The 25,318-nt window shown below is 38.3% G+C and overlaps 1 protein-coding gene across 10 annotated transcripts in view; it reads right to left on the reverse strand.

The window, feature by feature from the left end:
- The window catches only part of CIT (citron rho-interacting serine/threonine kinase), a 74,464-nt gene that overhangs the window by 36,481 nt on the left and 12,665 nt on the right, over positions 1–25,318 (reverse strand). For 6 of the 10 annotated variants that reach the window (XM_074606340.1, XM_074606337.1, XM_074606338.1 and 3 more), the window contains exons 9-20: positions 21,766–21,946; positions 14,436–14,541; positions 13,435–13,578; positions 11,984–12,103; positions 8,237–8,407; positions 7,938–7,997; positions 7,474–7,527; positions 6,195–6,335; positions 5,696–5,821; positions 2,646–2,741; positions 811–927; positions 260–369 (exon numbers count right to left, since the gene is read on the reverse strand). In XM_074606340.1, coding sequence (XP_074462441.1) covers positions 260–369; positions 811–927; positions 2,646–2,741; positions 5,696–5,821; positions 6,195–6,335; positions 7,474–7,527; positions 7,938–7,997; positions 8,237–8,407; positions 11,984–12,103; positions 13,435–13,578; positions 14,436–14,541; positions 21,766–21,946 — 1,426 coding nt within the window. Of the gene's footprint in view, positions 1–259; positions 370–810; positions 928–2,645; positions 2,742–5,695; positions 5,822–6,194; positions 6,336–7,473; positions 7,528–7,937; positions 7,998–8,236; positions 8,408–11,983; positions 12,104–13,434; positions 13,579–14,435; positions 14,542–21,154; positions 21,322–21,765; positions 21,947–25,318 lie in introns of those variants that run through there. The other 4 variants (XM_074606339.1, XM_074606335.1, XM_074606333.1 and 1 more) reach the window with 2 other exon arrangements.

The raw sequence follows: 25,318 nt of genomic DNA on the forward strand, positions 1-25,318 counted from the left end.
ACCTGCACGAAGCACCAGCCTTAGGAAAGGCTCCAAAGTAAACATTGTAATGCAAACCAATTTTCCTAGTCATGTTTGAGGAAACACAAAATAAGCAGCGAACCACAACTATTTGAAGAACAAGCATATTTTTGCTTCACTGAAAAACAAGCAAGGAGCACAGCAGGCTGCAAAAAAAGATCCACTTTTACATTAAGAGAACAGATCTTACTGAGAAGTGTTCAGTAGTGACCAGTATGACAGCAGTTGCTATACTTACATGTTCCTCTGGGTAAAAAGGCTGCTATTTGCTGCCAGTTTATTGGCCTCAGACAATTCCACTATTCTCTGCTCCAGTGACCTAATCTTCGAATCCATTGCATTGATCATCTGAAACACAGCAATGTGCCTTTGAGACTGCACAATAGAACTGATTATAAAAACAATGTTTAAAAAAAAAAGTACCAACTTTTTCTAGAAGCAAAAAGAAGTAAAAGAAAACCAACCAAATGGCTAAAAGAGCATCACAGATGCAATTACTGGAGCTATTTACAACTACTTTCTACTGCTTTAATATTAGGAGAAAGCAACCGTTATATTATCAATGAACAAAATTATAAGTATGCGGCATGCGACATGGCTACTTTTAAGGAAATATTATTGAAGATACCTTGAATTAAAAAAACATGTCTTTTAAAGTCAGTATTAATCAGAGGATTTCTTTCAAAACAGCCCAGCAGCACTATAAAACCTCAAACAAGATTGCTTGAAATCAGAGTCTTAGAAAGCTACTCTTAAAAATGCTTTGATTTCCAATTCAACTATACATACCGCCTTCTGTTCGGCAAGGACTTTACATTTCTCACGGGCTTCTTCTTCATGTCTTCTGAGCATATTCTCAAGTGCTTCCTTATCTGCAAGATCCTTCTTCATCTGATTTTCCAACACCTAAATGAAGACATTTCTTTTGTCTAAATTATATCTGTTTCACTGGGCAAAGGGCAAGCAGAAAGAAAATCATCAAGAAAGAATTGAATTTTTTTTAAGCAATTGATCATATCTCAAGCAAAATTAAACCCAAGATGCAATTGCATGAAATCCATGGAAGAGCAAACTCCAAAAAAGAGCACTCCCTCAGTTATCTCTGAAGACTGAATTTAATGATGTAATTTTATAAAGACATGGAGATACTGTAGATTTTCTTAATTATTATTTTAAGTCCTCTAAACTATGTTCAAGAAATATTCCAGATCAATGCAATAGAAAATAGAAAACCTCTGTACTCCAATATGTATAGTAGAGGAGATATGGAAGTGCACATCCTTTAGCTGCCCTAACAATATGGCTCAGGAGTGATATGCATGAGAAGGCAATTAAGACCTCATGAAATCTTCAAGTAGGAGAAACCAAATGAAAGTAAAATACTTCTTTCTGTGGCACAAATACCCATCATAAGGAACAGGACTAAAGTAACTAATTTTTAGATTTTTTTAAAAATGCATGTTATGAATGTACGTCCAACTTTAAGTCAGTTGTTAAATTGAAGGTCATTTCCTTCAAAGACAAGTTTTCATAGTCACAAAGTCTGGACACCACAGGATATTTTTTACTGTTGCAGTTATAAACTCCCATGTCCTTGTTCATCTCTTTGAGCCTCTTTCACCTGGCTTCCTGATTCCTCCTACTAAACCCCATATCATATGTCCCTGTAATACACTGTCTCTCTTTAAGTTCTTTTTCCAGTCCCTGTCCTCTTTTCCAGTTTTTATGTGACCACTTCTCCTTTCCCAACATCTACCTCTGATCATCCTGCTTTCTATCACTCTCCTCTCTTTACTGATTCCCACATGCTCTGGTCTGCCAGGAAACCTTACTTCTCTTTTTCTGCTTTGTATTTCTCACATAGAAATTCCTTCTCTCCTCTTACATATTATATCCTCTCACATTTAAGCTGAAATATAGAATTAAAGTCCTAGGTAAACATATTAGATGAGGATTGATGAAAACAGATTATGCTTATTAGAAGCAAAGATTCTTAAGAAAAGCACTTATTGGCTGATGTACTGCAGGTTCTTTAGAAAAATCCTTAGCCTGTGCACATACTCTTATTTCCCAATTTGTTTTTCCTAATTTTAGATGGTGTCTATGGTTCTATTTCTGACTGTTTGTTAAAGTCTTATGCTACCCTGGAAAAGACAAAAACAAAGTGGGTGGTTTCTGTGGCTTCTTGGCAGATGTTACAGCTCCAAGAAGAGGGAATTTCAGAAATGCTCTCGTATTTGCTGAATTTGAACCTTGCAGGTAGGCTGTGGGAATACTCTTAGAAAATCGTCAGTAGGAACTGAAGGCTTTTTCAGGATGTGAGATCCAACAGCATCAAGAATTATTTAGTCAGTAATAGTCAAGTTATAACCAACAACTGCATTCCTATAGTTCTGATTTCAAAATGCTACCTCTTTTAATGCAGTGCTAAAGACAGGTAAGGTACGAGGGCATGGACTAGAAGAAAAACTTAATCAGATTTCACTAAACTCTCTGAACCGTTAGTGGTAGGCAAGAAGGCAACTCATAACACAAAGCAATCAGAGCCTAAAGGCAACTGGTTTTTCCCTGAACTCATTCTACCCACAAAAGCTTGTAGGAAGATGATAAGAAGGTATTTTTACTTTGAGTTTTTCCTCATAGAATTGTTCCTTCTGTTTCAGCTGCAACTCCAGGTGTTGTGCTGCAATCTGAGCCTCACGATGCTTTTCTTCCAGCTCCTAAAAGCAGCAGAGATTCAAATTCAGCCACAAGAAATAATAGGTGCTGTGTGTATGTGTTACACAGGTATCAAACATTCATTCATTCTTTTTTAAGCTTCACACTATAAAAATCCCAAGACCAGGGCTGTTGTAGTAAAAAAAAAAAAAAAAACACATTATGAGAGCTGCACATTATCAGTTTTAAGCTCTGCATATTGTTGCTGACCCAGCTACTGCTAAAGACAAAGATCTCTACTTTCACAGTGAGAATCTCCATTTCCCAGTAAAATATTCCCAAAGATGGGCCAAGGATGTTTGTGAAAACAAGCAATTATAAACACTTTATAGCTGCAGTGGCATTACAAGAAGTTCCGATCTATTTTTAACAAGGTCTCTCACTTGTTTTCTCACAGAAGACCTCAATAATGGTGCACTGCTCTCTATGCTTTTCATTTTACATTCATAGAGTGGGAATAGCATTTACTTTGCTATATGCCTCAGACAAACGTTGTCAGAATAACTATTTATAAATTGATTCGAAAATGAAAAGTGCAGGATGCAATACATATATGGTAGAACATACCAGAATATTTTTAACCTCTTTACTTCACATCCGCTAGTTTGAGCCATGCACAGTAAGGACTTAAATAATTTTGCATCTCAGAACTTCACTGTTTCTGCTGTCTGACTATCTTGTTCAGGGTATATTTATAATCACCTTTCAATAGGACACCTCGCAAGAGTTGAGCTTAGAACTTGATGCTCATTCGTTGTCACTATTTGCCATTCCAGTGATTTCCTTAGAACAAGGGGCAGATCCAGGTCTGTCATTCACTACCACTGGACTGACTCTTGCATAGACAAGTACAGGTTTGGGGGATGCATCCACGCCTCCTGTCTGCCTTCACTACTGCATAGCACAGGAAAATACCCTGATATTTCTACTTTAGCTCTTTTCATATTCTCTTTTCTGGTTTTCCTCGTCTTGAAAACATACAAAGATTTTTTTGCTCCAGTAATTGCAATAGACCTCCTTTTCCAGAAGTGAGAATCAAAGAGGAGGTTCACCAAAAGTAGGTCATCTACAGTGCCTAGTACCCGACACTTCTGCAAGGAATGGAGATTGCTGCTTTTTGCAATTGAAATATGTCTCCCAGCAACAAGAGGGACAACTCACCTCCCCCAGAAGCCCACATGTTTCAGGTCCTGGCAGGGAATCAGACAACCAGATCAGCAGCAGCTTCAAAGCTACCAGCATCAGACTGCTCATATTGTAGCAGAAGCTTCACCAGTTTCTGCCATGGCACTTAACAGCCAGTGTGGGCTTAAAAAGGTAATCTCTTACCATTCCAGTTCTCACTCCCTGTTCTCTATGTAGCACTACCTTTGTTATTAGCATCATAGCAATGATTTAAACTTTCACGCAGCAATAAGTAGCTTCTCTAACTTGCTTCTTGCTTCTTATTCAGCTCTCTACAGGCAGATCAGCAGGTATTTCTCAGGTACTGCTACATGAGTGTAGAGGAAACCAATGCCTTTATTCAACAATTTCCACCTTATTCTATGCCATTTTGTATCATCAGCTCCCTTCCTGCCTTTCTACATTTTCTGTACCAGGAAAAGTCAAAAGTATTTGAAGATACCATCTTGAGGGGAAAAAACAGGGTAGAAGTGGAGAAAAAAAAAAACTATTACCCTGTGCTCCCAAACCAGAGCTGCAAGGGACTAAGAAAGACTCTGTAGGACTATTTCCTCAATGCCTGTTCGACTTTCTTTTAAGATACTTTTGTGTCTCTCCAACATTCTATCAGAATTCCATGGAAACTATCTACAAGATGAGCTAAACATATCCCATGGTGTAAAACAATTAGTCAGTATTTCTGCATTCCCTTCCAGATTTTCCTCTCCACAGAGGATGTAATCAAAACCATGGAACAGTCTCCAAATATACACAAGAGGCTAATGAAACAATTTGAAGTTTTACACTATTTCTAAACATAAAGTTGGCTCCGTGCCCAGCAAAACCATAGTCTCCCACTTACCATGCACTCATGTTATCAAAACAATTGCAAGAAACAGCACTACTAAAGAACTGGTTCTGCCTTTTCTTGAGAGCACTGAGGCATTCTTACACTAAAGTCTACAGATGCAGCCACTACCCGGAACCAGCATGGGTCACCTGTTGACTCCAAATACAGTTATTTATACATTTCCATTTGGCCTTCCTCAGGTGTGTCTCTGCTCAGGATTGCTACCAATAAAAAGTAATCTTTTTTCCTTATCATATTGACAAGACAGAAAAAGAACTCACAAGAAACACAAAATTAATTTAATTATTCCACTATAAAATTATGCTTCCTGTCCCAGGGAAGTAAAAGGATTACAGACACTCTCTGCTTGGTTCACTTAGACTGACGTACCAACTCGCTATAAAGACTTAATAGGTTAACAAGGAGAGAAACAAGAAATTGCTAACAGAGAAGGTATGTGGGTGAAAATGGATTCCTGACAAATATTATCTTTGGAGACGAACAGTTTAGATGACTAATTTCTCTCTGCTTCAAAATGTAAGCATTTCAAGTAGATCTGACCTCTAAATTCCTTTGCAATTTAGTTTAAAACCTAGGTATCAATGTTTTTATTGTTGCAGTATGCCATACTGAGAATGTTTTACTTCTGAAATCATCATTCGGTAATTAATTTAAATATTACAAGCTGACTTAAAAGTGCTCCCACTGAGACAACTACAATTTTAAAGTAGTATTAAAAGTAAAGGTACAGGAGTGAGTTTGTAACTATAGGTGCAAACAGAATTTGAGCACTTAAGCCTTCTCCAGTATGACTGGTACAAGAAACAAATCCCTTTATTCAACAATTTCCACCTTATTCAATGCAATTCTAGTCTTCCGTTCCTTTCCTACCCCTTTCTTACAAACTCTTACCCTTTATCTTTCATTTTCACCTCTGCTCACCAGAATTTTTTCTGCCATCTGTTGAATCTGTTGAGATTTAGTTTGAATATCTTCCTTTAGACGGTTTTCTCTCCGTTCCACAGTCTCTAGTCTCTTCACCTGGTTCTCCAGAGAATGGCGCCGTTCCTGTAGAGCAATTATTAACTGCCATTTAGGCTAACCGACTCTGCATTATCACAAAGCAATGAGTAGTTTCTAGAAAAAGTCATCTGAAGCAGTCAATATATGCTTGTCTTTTATATTTGAAATCCTCATCATGCCTCAAATCCTTTATGCTAACCACATGTCCTTATTGACTCCTCACTGAAACTAAAAAACCTCTTGGTTTTCTTCAAAGAAATATGTGCTTTTTAATTAAAAATGGATTCATGTCTAACATCACTTTCCTATGACTAGTTACTACAGGAATACAAGCTGTTCAGAGTCATACAGATAAGGGTTCCTAAACTGAGACACATTCCAATAACTAATTTACTCTAGATAGACATTCTCCACTCACCTCCGCTTCAAGCAATTTCTTCTTCATGCTTTCATTAGAGTCTTCCCGATTCTGCAGTTTCTCTAACTCCTTCTCAGCTCTTTCCTTTGCTTGACGGATATTCTGAAGAAGCTCAGTTGCCTCTGAGCTAGCTTTCACAGCCTAAAGGTCCAAGGCGGGGGGGAGTAAGGTATTATAAGAAAAATACACTCACAAAAACTCGGTATTTGAAAAGTTCATAACCTCAAGATGGTCAACTTTCTGAATAAAATTGCTACACAACTTTGGCCTAGCGGTCTAAAATTATGACCACCTCCAAACATGTGCAGGAACGTACAAATTCTAACTTCTGTTACAGAATTCTTTTCTGTTTCACAAGAAAATGAAAATCCAAGAAATCTACATGTTTGTCTTGCTATACTGCAAGTTTGTAATCATCTCTATGTGCTGAAAGTTCATGGAAAGAGCTCACAAAATACTCTAACTAAAATAACCTGTTGGCCTACAGATAATTCCTTAGAATTAATGAAAAGAGAAAAGGGGAGGGGAGATTAAAACATGACTGTTCTGAAATATTAGAAGTACTATTTCTACATAATTTTGGTCTCCTATTCATATTCTAGATCACTAACCCTTGAAAAAGCCATCTCTCAGCCGGTGCCAAGTTTGAAAAGCTCTCTCAGTGGATTATTATGACCACCCCTTACTTTGCTGCTGAAAGATCCCAATAAGAGAAGTTCCCCTACTGTTCTTACAGTCCTGATAAGTGACAGGCTGACCACGGCTGCAAACATTAGATATTATGTACTTCCTTCAGCAAACATTGCAAAGGTATTTTAATTCTGTTGTGAACCCTTATCATTCAACATTTTTACTGTGAATAACTGAACTGGAAAGTGATTTTGCAATTAAAACCGAGTATACTGAGAGACTAAATTAAGCCAAATATGTATTTTACTAGTGAGTTAAAAATATCTGAACCCTGTCTTCGGAAGCAAGGGACCAGTGTATTGCATACGGCGTGCCCAAACTGGCCTTTTAAATTAGAATTTCTCTACACTACTCCAGTTCTGACTCAGCTTCATTTGTAAAAATAAACACTGTTGACATGTCTCAAGAGCCGAAAGCATATTGAGAACACCAATGATTTCAGATACCAGTTCCCACCCCCTTTTCCTTATCATCACCCATGCTATGACTAATACTATTTTTGAGGATCAAACAAAGTGCATCCCTCCTCTGCATTAAGGTTTCACTGGAAAATCTCGTGGAAAACTCACTTTCACCACCCAGACATTACCTTTGTCAGCTTTTCCTGCAGCTCCTGGATTTTGGCCTGCTGCTCTGTATTGATCTACAGTTAAATGAAAAGAGGGGGGCAAAGAGTTTCATAAAAAAAAACAAAAAGGAAAACATGCTCTCTCCATACTTAGTTTAATTTACTTCCAAAAAAACTTTGTTTCTCCCTATAAATTCCAACACACCAAAATGCTCCTTGGCAAATCTACTCCCATTTTACTAACTTCTGGTTGGTTTCATATTTTGGTCACCAAGTAGATTGTTCAGTGTGACAATACTCAGAATTCTTTTTATTTTTTTATTTGCTATTTTTTATTTATAAAGAAAACCGTTATGTATCACTAACCTAACTCCAAACTCAGATTAAACATAATGGCCTGTCCTTGCCTAGCTTCTGAACACAATCCATTAAGAACAGGATATCCAGACCCAGGAAGCAAACTCCAGGACATAGAAGTAGCATACCTTCTCCAATTTGCAATACAACTCTCCCGATTCATTTTTTCCTTGATCTTTAACCTGTAACTTAAATATAAAATATATAAAAGTCTCAGGAAAAGTTGCAGTACACTCATCACCTCATGCAATTTAAACACAAGTAGTTACACAAAACATAAGTTACGCTATTTGTATGTACAATTGAAGACGTTTTGTATCGGTTGTACAAACGATGCTAATCTTTTGAGGACACACACACAACTTGTGTGTGTGTGTGAAACATCAGTAGAAATTCAAGCCCGCCTCTCCCATGAAGCCTAAACTACCTTTTGCAATTTGTTGTGACATTCCGTAGCTTTACGTTTGAATTCTTCAGCTGCCAGTCGTGACTCTCTCAACTCCGATTCATAAAGATCACTACGCCTGCGAGCTGAAATAAGATCCTCTTCTAATTGATTCATCATCAACCTCATTTCTTCTACTTGAGCTTGATACTCCTGTAGTTGTGGTGGAAGGAAAAGGTATTACATTTTAGAGGCAAAAGGGGAAATAACTGGAGACGCTGATCCCAGAATACTGATTGCAGGCAAGAGGAGCATTTAAGAACATGTGGAAGAAAACTAACACACAAAATAAAACAATAAAAGCTAAATAAAATAACATATCCAGAGTATTCTGGTTTCAGTCTTGACAATTTCAAGTCAACACCTCAGAAAAGTCAAAACACTGCCTTTTTGAGAGTGGCTTCACTGCAGAAACACAGACATACATCTACATACAAATGATAAAAATTACTTACATTTCTAATTTCTGAAACAGAAATGTGCCTTTGAGTTGATGTCTCTACTAAATGCCCAGGTGCTCCCTCAAGATATATTTTCTCAGGCTGATAACATGACAATTACCACAGATCTGCACAGCTTGGGTAAAAGGAAAGAAGGAGAAGCAGAGGGGTAGCATACCGTGGCTTCTAGCCATCAGTTATTTTCTCTTGACAGAGTTAAAAAGAATCATATTCCTATGTATGGGAGACAACCTAAAATCAAATATTAACTTACAAAAAAATGCCTAAAAATTACATTGCCAACAGAAGATATTTGCCTATATAGGCAGAAATAAGGCCCTACAAGATAGGGCATTTGGATGGGGAAGGTGGGAGAAGAAAAGAACATTTGAATTGACTATCTCAATGGGACTGGGTATTCAAACTGAGACTAGCTCGTGAGATTGCTTCTCGTATCCTCACTGGAAAAAAAGAATTTAATTATGTTTATGTAGCATTCATTAAGTCCTGTAAGAATATATTTTATACAATTACTCTAAACAAAAAGAGTCCCCCAAAAAACCCCAAAAAAGTATTTTTTATGAAGCTGAGAACGAGTAGAAAACCTGCACATCAAGAGCTAGCAAAAAAGATTATGAAGGACTGACAGTGGGGGAGTCTATCTTTCTTTCCATTTTAATATCTTACAATATGCCTGACTACCCCCATATTCAAAAGAGTAACTGTCTCATGACAAAATCAAGTTTGTCATCGCTCCTTCCAACCAGCTGCTGTCTTTAGTTAGACAAGTGATTGCATGAACACTGACCCTAATGTCAGCCTGTGATTCTCAAGCAACGTGGAGAGCTTATGCTGATATTTAAAGAAGCTGGGCCTTTAACAGATTGCTTTACTATCCGTTATAGGCAGCAGGGCAGAATGGCTCTTTGGTTTGTAATCCCCAAATTGGTTCTCCAGTTTGTAGGGCAGACAGGGGGACCTACTCTCTTCTTTTCAGTTGGTTTCTCTACGGATGATCTTGTTTTCTTGCTGAAAAGAATTAGAGCCTTTTTATAATACGTGAGCATACATTAACTCAAATATTTGTTTCATACAAAGATGTTTGTGAATAAAAAAGGCAGAATGGTTTGAAGGAATACATGTTCTGCTCAGAAATCATAATTTGTTAAGACTTCCTAAAATACTTGGCTTTTACATCAGCAAACACTTGACCAAAGAATCACAGGTATGACTACAGTTGCCACTGTGAAAATTAGTATTTGGGAAGGGAGGAGAACAGGGAAGGAGAAAAGAAGAAGAGGAGATAATTAGTAATTTTCAGTTTTTTCTTGTTTCTTGACATTTGCAAGACTGTCTTTGAATAAATCTCACAGTCAGGTCAGAGGAACAGGCCACATCACTCAAGGTGACCCAGAACAATACCTGTCGCGTATGCATTGGTCATAGTTTTAGAACTATCAAGATGTACTTAATAGTATATTAATGGACAGGCAAAGCTCAGGGCATATACCTGAAGCAAATCACATCAGGGTAGCTGCATACAAATGAGCAGGCCTTTTGAAAAAACATAGATTCTGATTTTTTGCAAGTTCATCCATTCATATGGGTCTTCATCAAGTAATGACCACAACGCAGATTTAGTTAAAAAAACCAACCAACCAAAAAACAAACAAACAAACAAAACCAGAAAAACTGAAACCCAAACAAAAAGCAAACACACACCCCAAACAAAGAAGCCCACAAACCCACCACGGTCTTCTATTCAAGTACCTGGGGTTAAATTGAACCTACAGCCTTGCCCTGAAAATACCAAATGCCTAATTATTGGGTTTTGAAGATTCTGATTGGCTGCTAATTTTACTGGCTCTCTCTCAAGTTTCATGTTTTCAACAGCAAAACTCTAAGTGACTCTTCCATCTCACCTCCCAGTTCTGTCTGACTTAAAAATAATGATCCAAGTCTTCAATGGCTCAGGCCCACTTGCTGGAATGAGTCAGCAAAAACTTCTCTGCATATTTTGTTGCACTGTTCTTGCACATGGGTTTCAGGTAGCTCAGAAACCCCCGCCCCAGATCTGAAAGTCTGCAGGACATTACAGATCCATTTGTTGACCTAAGCAGCATTTTTACGTCCTTGTGAATCTTCACAAGCCAAATTAAAAGACTCTGGGACAAAATATTTGATTACAAATTACTTGCATTATTTTTCCTCTGTTACATGCGTCTGTACTGCCTAAGAATCTATTGATATTTATCATTGCCAAAAAATGTTCCACATTTCAGTATCTAAAGCAACTTTGCTACCAAAACACAGAGTACAGAGTTTTATATCCCTTGTATTACATAAAAGAACAATCCAGAAAAATGCTGTAGAGAAGTCTATGGAGGCCTGCTACATCCAGAGGGTTGTTTTTGCATTTCATTACTTTTTACATAAGAGCTGCTCATGTCTGGAGAATTATTACCAAGGTTTCTGGGCTTCCTTGTCTCAAACACTACGAAATTAGGCAGTTAATGTTTGTTAAGTGCTCTGAAGGTGAAAAACAACAGATAATTGCAAAGAATTGTTTGAACGCCATGGCAAATTTCAATTTCTTTTTCTCAATACAACGTGTTGCTATTAATTCATAAAACTGAATGGGTTCTGTTTTGTAGACCATTTAAAGTCCTAAAAATGTCCACATTTGTCACCATATTTTCATTTCATTTTGACATTTTTTTTCCTTATGAACAGATTAATGAATTTTCAACATTCTTCTGGTGGAAAAAATTATGAACATCTATTTGCGAAGAGGTTAAATTAGGAAAAGAAGAGTTAGGCAACACAGATTCCATTTTGAAAGACAATTAAGCATTTTAAATGTCCGGATATGAAAGACGGGTGGGGGAACAAAACCACAAAATTAAGGTTAGCTCAGTTCTCTCCCAGGTGAAGATTCATGAACTTGTTGTGGGATTTGCATAGCTTGACCATTTATAGTGGATGGTTCATTTCTAATGCAACTCATTACTAAAGCATTGCGACATTCTCCTACGATGATTTTATAGAAAAACTACCTTCAGGACTAGGAAAAGAAAAACTCGAAGTTTGGAGTTTGTGCTTACTTGCAATATACACAAAAGTATAATTTTATTGCTTCCCATTTTGTTTAAGAAACCATATGAAAACAAGCAGATTGGGAGTCATCACAGCCTACCAACATAAAACCTAATCCTGGCAACAGAGACAGAATATGCCAAGAGTGCCTATTTGTAGATAGCCACTCTGCTCCCCGGAGAAGCAGGTATACCTGTTCTTTGATCTCTTGCAGTTTTCGGCTTTGCTCTCTGATATCGTGAAGTAGCTGTAGTGCCTTATCATCTTCCTGAGACACCTCCATCCGTGCCTGCTCCAGGCTTCGCTTTAAGCTCTGCAGAAAGCAAAATGTTCAAGACACAGTCTTCGGTTTTTCAGATGGCTGTATAATAAAGGTCTTTAGCTATACCAATGCCTCCTTGACTGCAGTGAGGCATCAAAAAAACCAAGGCACCAATGATGGAACCCTAAAGAAATTCATGGCCAGTGCTGCTTCTGTCTGGATAGAAACAGCCCACGTTACAAACACTGTTTACTACACTGAAATCTTAGTTCAAATCTCTACTTTGTCACATCAGGTTTAGAGACAAAAACCAAACAGAGATCACAAAAGGCATCCATTATTGACAGCATTTATCTATATTTTATCTACCACCATTAATTCACAACCTAGATACAATCCTTCAACTTCATGTTACTAACAGGCCTACTCATTTTTCTTGTTGCTGTTAAGTGAGTTAAATTCTTTAATCACCGTTAAACTTCTACAAAGAACAGAAGAGCTGCTTCTGTACCTCACCACGTACCTTACCTGCAAATTTTGACAGACTAGTGGTCCTCCTATCAACTATATTATTCTTGAACAGAAAGATACAAACTTCATTTTATTTACCCTAGTAGCATCTGGTATAGGAAAATCACTCAGCCTTGTTTTAAGATCTGCTTCCCAACAAACCAACCCATCAGAAATGCTTTTCAATTCTCTGAAACAGAGTATTATCTGGATTTTTGTTCTTGGTGCAAGAAAGGAAACAGAATATTATATCCAACTGAAAATACTAAGAGTATTAACTAGAATGAAAAGATCCTCGCTAGCATCTTGCCAGGACAACTGGGCAGACATTCCAGCTCCCATAAAAAATGCCAAATGATCTTTGAAGACACAGTTTTAAGGCCTCATTTTTATCTTCTATCTGAAAAATAGCACCTGTCCTAGCATCATCCCTGACGTTATGCTGGGGAACTGGATCAGTCTGAACTCAGAATACCACAGATGGAGGCAACATCGTGGCTTCCTAATCCTCTTATTTATCCCTGAAGATTTCTGGCTAGGTATTGATTAGGCCCCATCCTCCTCTGGCTAAGAAACCTGCAAGAAGTCAAACTCAAGCGTGTTCTAGCACAGCCTGTGAGACAAACATCACAAATAGTTTCAGCAAGATCAGGAAAGAAGTTATTCCTGTATGTTCTAAGCACATGACCATGAAACAAAGTTTGAATCACGCAAGCCTCTGCAAACAATTCAGGGGTCCTTATTCCACAGATATCCTCTCACATATTATTTTCTCTCCATCAAGTACCCCACTGAAACCATGATGGAAGAGAAAGGCAAAGACCACCAGATTTCAAGCCTTCAGAGCTGAAACGACTGGTGTAAGGGCTCACACTGCATTCTGTGATATAGGTGGCCAGGTCCTGCTCCAGGAGGGATCGCTGGGTCTCAGAGGCTTTCAGTTCCACCTCCTTTTGGCTAAGTACAGCCTCCACCTCTGACACTCTCCGGTGCAACCGCGTCATTTCCTGCTCCATCTGCAATAAATATCAAGAGGTTATAAAGGGGGCTTCAAAAGCTTTGTTAACTGCTACTTTTAGAGCTCTGTTTGTAAGGAATTTGTCTCCAAGAGACTTCTAGCTATATTTCTCCAAATGGTGTTTAAATTCCGATACCATTGTCTCTGCTCCAGGAATGCACAGTTCTTCTTAAGGACAAGTAGTAAGTCTAAGTCACCCCATTCATTCAAGCTGCTTGTTCATATTCAGTCATTCTTCGAACCCCAGTTAGCAAAGAAGACACAATCATTTTTCACCTGACTTGCAGAGATGGATCACTTTAACCTTATCCCAAATCCATGCTGGACCAGAAGATGGTTTCCCCCCATCTCCTTGTCAGGAGCAAATGGTCAAATCCAGAACAGAGCAGGGAGAAAAGTAATCGAACTCTCATAAAAGTCTCAAACAAGCAGTAAGTTTTAAAAGATTCCACCGGGTTCCCTTTATTGGAGCACAGCAACTGTTATAAGATGTTCACCATAACCAGTGACGTGACAACAGTTATGCAAGTAGAAGCTGATGAGTTAGGAAGAGAACCTCAGAACCGTACTGCTGTAATTGTGCGTGTGATGAAGAGGCACGGCCTGCAGGAAGAAGCAGTCGTCTATCACGCTGTTTAAAATCCAGAGCCGCTTCTTGTTAAGATAAAAGTATCTAGAGCAACAGCATGGCCTAAATTCATCTCCCTTCGTACTGGACAGGAAGCCACCTCACTGAAGGAAAAGCACTTTGCCCACCACGAGTCTGGATGATCAGCAGCATCTGACAGATCCCTGGACATACAGTGGTTGCAGATTCCTGGAGCAATGGAGATGGCCAATCGCATAAATAAATACCTTGTGACACTTGTCCTGGGCCTCTTGGAGTTCTTTGCTCTTGAGAAGAAGTTTCTTTTCCATGGAGCTGACCTTGGCTGGAGAATCCACACTTGAAAAAACAGATCTAAAAGAGCAAAGCCAAACAGCACATGAATATAGGTAGTGGGTACAGAAATCTGCACTTATGCAGCCTTGACAAAGTCATTGGATACTTACTGATACCAGGATAAAAGAAAGGTCCAGCAATCACCACCTAACAGCCATCATTTCTGATCAAACATACCGTAAAATCTGGTGACAGTATATCGTTATTAAATAATCCATGTGTACTTCTAGTTACAATATCAGTATTTTCCATCAGCTATGGAAATGTCAGAATGAAAAACAATAAATCACAGCAACATTTTTGCATAACTTGTAGGAATTCATAAGCGTAACACAAACAAAGCATAAAGTCAACGTAACCATTTGGAAAGATAACAAATTTTCAGAGAACTGCTTTTTATTTTGTCCTTCATTTATAAACAGATTTTTAAATTATCATCAAAGTACAAAAGCCCTAAAAACTTTAGCATGTAATAATCTGCACCACAGGAAGAAGCATTTAACATCCTTAGTTACCTTCTGTGAATCAAAATTAAACTGAAACTTTCCTAACCCAATTCATACGATCCCTACGAACTCAAAATCAATATCAATATGATTAGTCACACTGCAGAACTTCAGAGTTCCACTTATAAGTAATTTCTTTCGTGAGACACAACTTAACTGTACTATTCAAAACAATTTGACTCCAGAAAAACCGGGGAAAATATTTACATGTTCTTAAGCTTTCTGTCTAATTGGGACTCAACATTTAAGAAGTTTACAATTCCTGTTAGTCTAAATTCATTATAGAAAAGGATAGGAAGCCACTCAATGTTTTGGGGCATATTTTTAGTCTTTGCAGTCTTAAATATGTAATTTGCAACCAAAAAATTAAGTACACGCATCAAAACATAATTTTAAAAAATCACATTCTCCCTCGCATAAAATGATTCAAACTAGATATTTAAGCAGTTAATGATGGAACCAGTGTTAACTGATAGATGAAAACGCCAAAGTACAATGAAGGTGCTAATAAAAGATCATACAGTCTGCCCACACATTGCTTTCTGCTTCTCCTGGCCACAGTTTGGTATGCAGCCAGTTATCCCCATGGAGAGAAATGAGCTTTGAGCAGCTCTCTGCATATAGCCATACACCCACACACAGCAGCACAGTCTCTTCTTAACACCAAGGAAAGTTTGATTCCATCACCACCATTTTCTGAGAAAAATCTATTCCTTAATCCAAATAGACATGTAGGATAGTCACCAAAAAAAAAAAGAGACACGGGTTTTTATGAAAATGCTGCAGCAACATATATTCATCAAAATCGATCTTCAGTACCACCATCTCAAGCAGTCATTAGGAAACACTGTTTTGATATTAGCAAACAAACATAGCAAAATCCACCAATTCTACCTTGAAAGGACAAATATTAATATTTCTTCAGGAACCGGATGTGGAAAAACTTGGAAGAAAGAATCCTGCATGTCAGCATTACAGATATGATCAGAACATAATAAAAAACAAATGTTAAAAGTGATTTCCTTTAGTCCTGGTCCAATCAATCTGATCCATTAGATTATCATATTTAAAATTCAATTTATAAAGCACGTCTATACTCCTACAGAGAAAAGGCAACCATCTGAGAAAGATGCATATTAAATCCCATAACAGCTGGGTGTACAAACAAGGCTAAAAATGAATAGTTGAGAAAAGCAGTCTAAAAATACAAATTAAAGCTCACATTAACTAAAAAAGACACGAAGGAATCTGCTTTAAAATGTTAATCAAATATATGTAAATAGCTGCAAATGTGTACTGAGATACGTACTGAGTCTGAAAATCTTTTTATAATAAAAATTTAGCTTTACAGGTCTGAACTGTACTGGCTAAAGCAATTATTTTCTTTTTTTTTTTTTAATTATAGTTTCAACATTAGCCATCACCTTTTTACTTTTCTTCTTTTCAAATCTGAGGCATTACCTAAGAAAACTCTAGCCAGTTCCCACAGACCTGCTTTTATTTGCTCCTTCTATTTCACCTCCCCAGCGGGGCTCATTTTATTTTTTATTTTTGCCTATTTATTTTATTTGCTATTAAAAGAACCAGAGCCTAATATCCCAGCCACCATTTTGCATTTCAGAAATTTCTCCTAGCCAGCCAGCTTAGAGCATCCATCTGCACTGCAACCCTGGAAGTAACAGGACAGCTTCAGGCAAGAGGATACCGAGCTCTGCACAGCCACCTTGTTCAGCCAGGAGCGATGGGACGGGACGGAGCACAGGAGACTCCCACCGAGCAAGGTTTCAATTTCATTAGGTGACTGTAGAGGGAGCTGCTCCTCAGGGCTGGGTGTCAGTTTTGTAAGGAAAGAGAAGGCTACAAACTAGAACTACAATCTTTCTTCCTGGTCCCTGTCCAAAGGGAGGAAGAAATTCCTTAAAAATATATGTGCTGGTGACACGATGATTCTCCTGCCATGGAAAGAGCACATCTTATCCCCAAGTTAAGCTGATTTCAGTTAGCCCTCGACACACAGTTTTTAAGAGACATCCTTTCCCAGTAATGCTTTCCTGTATACAAATTATATTACAACAACTTCATGAACATCCATACAACCTTCAAAGTATCAGAAAGGGGGCAGACAGAGGAAATCAAGAGAAATGGAATACCGACTAATCTAATAAGCCTTGTCATGGTGATATAAGCTCTCATCACAGCATGACAAGGTGGAAAATACCCACAGTGCTGGGGCACTTATATTCTTCCTCAGTCAGCATCATCTCAGAAATGAAACACACTCAATCCAACATCAAAAGCCATGATGCAAAGCTATCGTTCAGCTTGGTACCGTCGCAGAATATTTCATTTAGTTAACTGCTACATCTGGATCAATTCTCTTAGCACAACAGAGCAGTTTCTGCTGTTTCCTCTGAAGTGTGAAAAAAAGATTAACAAAAGGTAACCAGCATACATCAACAAGAAAATTCCAATAAAAGATAAAAAAATACCCCAAAGCCAAGCCCATAGTACCAAGCACTGATAGCACTAGCTGTGCCAATTTACTTTCAGAAGAAGCACTGCCTGTGTGACTAAAAACCAAGTTAACTTACAGCTGACTAGCTGGTGATTTCACAGCTAGATCAGCAACAGCCTCAACCAGCAGAATTATCAGAAATGGTGCTAACTGTGGAAAAGCTCCTCCAGTCTTAATGTGGCTGAGATGAAGAAGAAAAAAGTGTTAGTATAGGAAAAGCTATAAGATGATTCTGAGGTATCGAATTTGTATCTTAACCTCTCTTGTGCATCATACCTCATACCTTCCTTTGTCCTTTTATGCCGCTCATAAACCCCCAACTCACCTGTGCTTCTTCCTTCTCACAACGATTAACACCATCTGTCCTAATCCTGGCCCCCACACAACATGCCTATAATCTCATCCCCCGTCCCTCATGCTCTATTCTTTTTAGCATTATACTCATCTGTACCTTCCGCCCCCTCGTAAATGCTTGCTCAGGCCTAAAAAAAAACCAACCAAAAACAAACAGTGATACCATCAATCTGTGAATAGAGCTAGCTGAAGCAAAGCATATTTTTGGTATGTTCATCCTCTGCTTCCTCTTTAATCTATCTTTGGTGAAAGAGTTTACCAGAACCCGACAAACTGCTGGAAGAAAGCCGTAGTCCTTCTTTTTGGAAGAATGGCACATTTTAACTCTCAGTATTTTATAATGACAATCATGAATTCTTGTCAAATTTTAAAGTAATAATAATTTTTTAAAATCTTGAAAAATACCATTCCTTAGGAACTTACAGAAAAGATTTCGACCATCTACCAAAGCCTCACAGGCCAAAATTCAAGAATTACTAGGATTACATCTATTACATGCTGATAAATAATTTAAAAAACCCTAATACCACCAACTGAGATTTGGTACTAGTCGCACTGTCAGCCTTGCCTGTGAATATCTCTCTAGGATCTGGTTTAGCAAGTATTTTGTATTAACCTAAATTTTGTATCATAAGTAGTCAGGCCCCTTTAGGTCCTTACTCCAGTCTAAGAGAGGACCCGAGGCAGGCAAAAAATTATATTATAAGCAATTTTTTCAATTAGGTATTTATTTTTATTAGATATTTTGGTATATTTGGTTAGCCCTAGATTTATAATGTATTTATCTTATGCCTTAGGGCTTCTTGCTAGTCACCTGCAAAGGACAAGAAGAATTTTTTTTTCACCACTTGATGCATATTTCTGGCATCTAAGGGTTTTTCTCATTTGTTCTAAGCACTGGAGATCAGCCACAGTTAGGGACAGGAAGTAAGGTGGGGCTGGCTTTTAATGGAATTAAACTCTCAGTCGCCTGTTATCTTGTCACAGTCACACGCTCGCAGCCAAACCTGCGGCCAGATTTGCAGTCAGACAGGCATTTCTCCCCCAAATCAAGGATTCAGAGGCCATGATGGGAGAAGGAGTTAGCTGGTCCTTCCCTGCAGCCTGATCCCAGTTCTTAGAATCACATAGGAGATTTATTTAACAAACCTATGACATAAGCAATGCCCTTGATTTCTCCTGATTGCTTCCTATAACACATCATTGTCATGCCTTTCCCTCTTTTGTTAGATCTCACATGTGTTACAGGGTCACAAATGCTTCCCAAAACTTCCCATGATATGGGGCAACATACAGAACATTTTCATTCAGTGGACCCTTCTAAACAACACACCGGCTATATGATTTCTGGCAACAGGTCTAAGTGACTTAGGTGAATCCTTCTAAACCTAAGTGGTTGGGAGAAAGAGAAGAATGGAAAAGAGAACTTCTTTTATCCTTCTTCTGTGCAATTTTTTGAACTGTTCTTTCTCCAAAGAATTTGAAATTCCTAGCTCAGCTATGGCTTCTTACTGACCACTGAACAAGGGCAAGAGTATAACCCTAATTTCAGAGCTTGAAGCCCTCAAATTAAAAGCAATGAAAGTTTCAAGGACTATGTTAATGGCACTCTGCAGTTGCCTGGCCTAACTGTGAGCAGCACTAGAGGCATTAGAGCTCTCATGCTGCAGACACAGGAAAACAGATCTGCATCACTTAGCAACCGTAAGGGTTAGACTTTCGGAGGAAAGATTTTAAGAAAAATTCTGGACTGATAAACTTGAGTATCTAGGACGTTCCAGAGGAGACTTCCCAAGATTCACAACAGATAAGCCTACCCCCCCATTTACTGTTCTCTTCTCCATCTAGAATTTGATATTCAAGCTACTGTGGACCGAAACAGTACTTTATTTCCTCAAGTTAAAACATGCACCACACAATATTTCATATGTAAGAAGTTATCTTTATGACCCAGTGTTGCAGCAATATTGAGAATAAACTAGTCACTGCATTATTTAAATACAGATATTTTCAAGTCTCCACACTCTTTGCGGTATTTAAATCCCCTTCTTAGAACAAAATGCAAGTATTTACTGCTAAAAATATCGAAGAGCATTTATCGAGTTCTCATTCAAAAAAGGAAACCACTAAGATCTACTTAATTTTCCCCCAAATAATTTTAATGTAAGTACATAATGTCTTTCTGTTCCAGCTCAGGATGAAACAGGCCACATCAAGCAGAAATTTTACTTCATTCAAAATTTCTCCAGAGCACATTAACCTCTATTTGCCGTATCCCTTCTCACCTATTACCAAAATTCAAATATAACTTCAATAACTACCTCCACAAAGAAAGCATATCAATCCATCTGCTATATGAATGTTACTTTTCAGCCTTCAACCTCCTGCACAGTTACACCACTGCTCCTGAGACTTTACCTCATGCTCCTCTTCAGTTCCAGTCCTGGGCCCCAATTACATTTACATTTTTACCATCCACCTATGGTCACTGTTGAGCCTCTTCTGACTGTTACATGAATGATCATGTAGCCTTGACAGACAGATTGCAGTTCCCCAGGCAGAAAAGATAACACCGTAAGTTATTTCACTTCTAAATCAAGATAGATTTTAATCCCAGGTATCTACAGATATAACATTCCATTTTTCTAATTCTGCTAATAATATTAGATCATTTCACCAAAATAATACTTTTTTGGTTGCTATGTCCTCTCCCTTCCTTCCTCTTTTGTCATAAAAGCAACTCAGCTGAGGAGGGACAATCAAAGATTCCCTTTTTATTACTGGCACAACCATCACATAACCTTGATTTACGGTGTGGGCAAGATCAAAGATGTCAAGAGAATCACCAGATTTGGTTACACGCTTACCGCAGAGCAATTATCACAACCAATATGACAAAAAAAAAAAAAAAAAGAAAACAATTAGACAGATTGACAACGAAGTCCCTTAAGGGAACTCACTAGCAGCAACGAACGATGGTTGACATGAAAACACAGCGCCTTAGTGCATTGAGTCAGTAACCCAGCTAAAGCTATTGCATTCCTGAGAGGCCTCATGATACTGAGGTAAGGACTTCTCAACTTAACGTACTGCACTAATACTTTCTCAATAGCTCTGTCATCAGAAACTAACCACCCACCACACCAAATGGTTTATACCATACTATTTATATGCTGCTTTTTCACCGACTCCATTCTCTTTCTTTCAATTGAAAACCATTTTTTCTAGATATTTACCTCCCTCCACAAACACATACCCTGCATACTTCATCTGAATCTCCAGCTTCTTAACACACAACACAGCAATGTCCAGTCTTCATATTTAACTTGACCCAACAGCACACAGTCAGCCGTCCTGAAGCTCCTTCTCTTGTTCACTGACCCATCACTGCACATTCCCAGATTAGTGGAGCTCCATTTCTGTGGATCACCGATTCAGCCTTACACATCCCCAGCACTTGGTGCCCACTCTCTGACCCAATAAAATAACACCCCCCCTCTTTTTCCATCTCTGAACTCCTTAGTATTATCCTTCAATCAGGGATCTGCAATACCAGAAATGCAATCACCTACTGCTCTCTGGTTAACACTAACAACTAATTCAAAGTATCTGAACAACAATTTTAACAATAACTGTTTTAGAAAAGGTCTTTTCATTCCCTTTCCTCCCCCTCATCCCAGAAATAATCACAGAACGGTAGGACATGCACAAGCCACAGCAGCAACAGATAAAGCCAGAATCTGGCAGCTTCCCTAAAGCAAAGTACAGGCCAGTTAAAACAGCTTTTCCCCACACACCATCCTCACTGTAACAAACCTTTGCATTTTTCCAATGGTCCTATCCACCTAAGCAATAATTCCTACTTACTCTGATCTGAGGATCCCTAATGCCTTGATGAATGAAAACCCCACAAATGGCAAATCTTCGCCGGAGAAGCCTGCTGGGTTCAACTGGCACGTAGAAGGTAAAACCCGCGAATTCTTCTCTGGTTCATCAAAATTTGAGGTGTCATCATCAGACTTGAGAGTAGGAACGAAGGGGGGAGGAGCTGGTGAAAAAAGCAAGAAGAAAAGACAAAATTCAGCTACAGTTCACTCTGCAACAGTCTCACTCATTCAGTGCTTGCAATGGCACTGCAGCTCCTGCTTTTAATCTTGCTAACACAAGCAGACTGAGCTGCTGCTCTCAAATCGTATTACAGCAACAAGAGATTAACCCTTAAGCTACCAACATGGCTACCACTCTGCAGGCAGAACGTCTCCCTCACTGACTAACCTGGCTTTTAGGTTGGGGATTTGGGATTGTTGGTTTTCGTGTGTGTTTTTTTTCAGGTTAGGGTTTTTTTTTTTTTCAAACTTATACATTGAATCAAATCAAAGCACCAGGCTAAGAAAATTATTACTGTAATATAGCTAAAAGTAATTCAATTCAGTTTGATCTGGAAAAAGAAAATGTCTCCAACCTATCCAATTAGTGACACTACACGAGAATGTAGCCTGATCCTTTGCTAGTCAGCTAAGGGATATATCTACCCTTGAATGCTACGAAGAATCTTCCCTGTATGGGCTTCTAGTCAACCGCAAACCGGTCTTTCTCCTGGAAGATTCTAATAAACTATAGCTACTAGAAGGCTAATTGGTCTTTAGGAAGGGAAGAAATATCAGAAAGATTTTATTTCTCTAAAAGAGCTTGCTAAAGATCTGAAACTCTTGTTGGGACACCACTGCAGTCTGGCTCTGATACAATCAGCTCTGAAGAGAGGTATAAATAGCAGGAATTACAATGTATTTCTTACTATAATTTCTAAATTGGTACCACTTAACTTGTTAAGCAGTTGTTTAATTTCGGCTGATTCTCTCGTGTTTGCTTCAGTTTAATTAACCAAGAGAACAAAAGAACAAGTTCTTCTCAATGATGTGCAGCACCCGAGCTACCTGCTGGCTTGGCTACGTGTGCGAAAGGAATGAATGCAAAAGCCTGCTGTGCCATTCCTACCTCATTAAATCCTGGTTTTTAAGAGTTTTATTTATTTATTTATTTCATTACTCAGGTCTTCACTCACTGCAAAACTACTAATCTCTTTTTTGCTCTATAAAGGAGACGGCTCTTCAGTCAGCAACTAGAACATAGCCCATTGTCACAAGCCGATGGAAGTGTAGTGTGCTAAAACCGTTACCATGGATCCAGTATAGATCTCCTGTAGCTGAAGGGCTGATGAGAATTGAAGAACCGGGAACAAACATCCCAACCCCTGCAGTGCAGGCTCCCTGCTCCTGGCTCCCTGCATGCTCAGAGTTTAACCCTACCTGCCTGCATTCGTGACAGATGCTGATGCTTATCTGACTGACACAGGCAGAATGAGTCACGGCTGGAGCTTGCTAGCTCCCTCTAGGTTGCCAAAGCCTTTCACAGCCCGCTTTTTAACTCTTAATTCTCTAGGAAAACGTACGCTTAAACTACCCACCGGACCAGCATTAATAGCGTCGTCCCCCCTCCCCACCCCACCCCCAATATAAAAAAATCTGCCTATATACACCGTGAAATTCCAACTACCCATGCAGGCTTTGTTAGCAGCTCCCCAAGGAGCCGTTCTGACGCTGGTCCCCAGCAGGGCAGTGAGGAGAAATTCCATGAAGCAGCTAGGATGCTGCTCACGTACAGGAGTTCCAAGTACATTAGAATGAGATAAATGGGGAAAATACACAAATTAAAAAGGTTCTGTAGTAAGCAGTTTTACTTACTGGCTCCAGAACATTTAAATTTTCTGTCAATATCATGCATTTATTAATTTCTGTTATTTTATTGGTTATAATATAAATTTAGATCCAATGTAATGCTGACATTTATGTACTGTAAACATAATTTTGGAATACAGATTGTTGATTCAGAGATGTATTATTTTAAAAATTCTTAATGTCAGGATAATGTCCAGCTACTCTTTCTTATGCTTTTAATGATTAAAACCAGAGAAGCAACAGAAAACAGTTTGTAAGTGTATCATCTGTAATGCAAATATAAGCCTGAAGTTACAGTTAATTCATAGCAGAGGAAGAGAAGTTCAGGAATTAACATTTTTTCATTTAGGACCTCTGCTGAAAGAACTTTGCCCGTCCTCTTACAGGAAGGGGTTGCTGCGGGGTTTTTAACATTGTCTTTGAAGGCAGATACAGTCCATGAGGTGAAGTAACAGAGAAAACAGCAAACTATTCACTTCGTCTGTGGAAGTCTAGAATCTTTCTTAAAGAGGTAGCAAAAACCAACATAGCTGCCTTTTTATAATGAAATAACAACCCCATTATATACACCTCAGAGTCTGACAGATAGCTTCAGCTTAGGAAGAGATCTAGTGCCTTACTCCTCACCAGAAATTAGCTAAGAAGATTTTAAGAGTCATCTTCAAGCCCTTGCAATTAAAAAGAAACTCTTTCTTCTTACCAACAATAACAATTCCTAGCCAAACCACATGCTTAAAAGAAAACAGAATTTAAATATGCCTAAGATCAGCATGCACATAAAAAGATGAAAAGGACTCAATAGGGGAACAATGGATACAAAAAGATAAAACTGAATGAGAGACCAAGCAAACCTTTGGGGCTGGTGGAAAACTAATTTAAAGAGCACAGTGTTTTATACTACGGTTTCCTCTACTGTTTAATAAAAGATGTGAACACAGAAGAGAAATTGTGAACACTAGATTAAATAAAGAATGAAAAAAATCATTTGCCCTGTATTTTGCTTTCACTAAAAATTAATGACTAACAGTCCAAAAACTCTGCAACTTTGCAGTATAACCTTGTTACAACATTTGTATCAAGAAATAGTAGCAACTAAATAGAAAACTTAGAACAGTCATTCAACAGAAACACCTCTAGATGTTAAGTAGTTCTGAACTGTCAACAGTGACTGAAAATGAGAAGCAGAACTTCTTCAGAAGTTGCAGAAGACTGGAGAAAAGCTCACTTAGGAGTATGAAGGAATATCTTTAAGAAAAAAAAAAAAGGCTAGAACAACTCTGTCTGATTTTGTTAATTATTTGGTAGCTTCTTCATAGTCCCTTACTGCTAAGACTAAGGAGTCCTTTGTCTGATGTCCAAAATATCTACAGAATAAACGGAGTAGTCTCGTAAAAACAAGCTAAAACTGATGAGCGATTTTGTTCTCAAATGAGGGCCCCATAGTGACATAATCTCTAGTTAAATTATTATTTCTTGTTTAAAATCAGAGGCCTGTCACACAACTATGGTATTTTCAGAACAAGATGAAGACTGGTGAATGCAAATACATTGATGTGCTTATCGGTTGCTTCTTTAAATGGAAGAATCCTTTAGTAGAGGTCAAGCTAAGCCTCTGAGAACTAAATGTTCAAACCATGCCATCGCATCTGACAAGGTGAAAAATTTGCACTTTTTTCAGGCTCACC

The sequence above is a fragment of the Larus michahellis genome, chromosome 13 (genome assembly GCF_964199755.1).
Source record: "Larus michahellis chromosome 13, bLarMic1.1, whole genome shotgun sequence".
In the NCBI taxonomy this organism is placed as follows: domain Eukaryota; kingdom Metazoa; phylum Chordata; class Aves; order Charadriiformes; family Laridae; genus Larus; species Larus michahellis.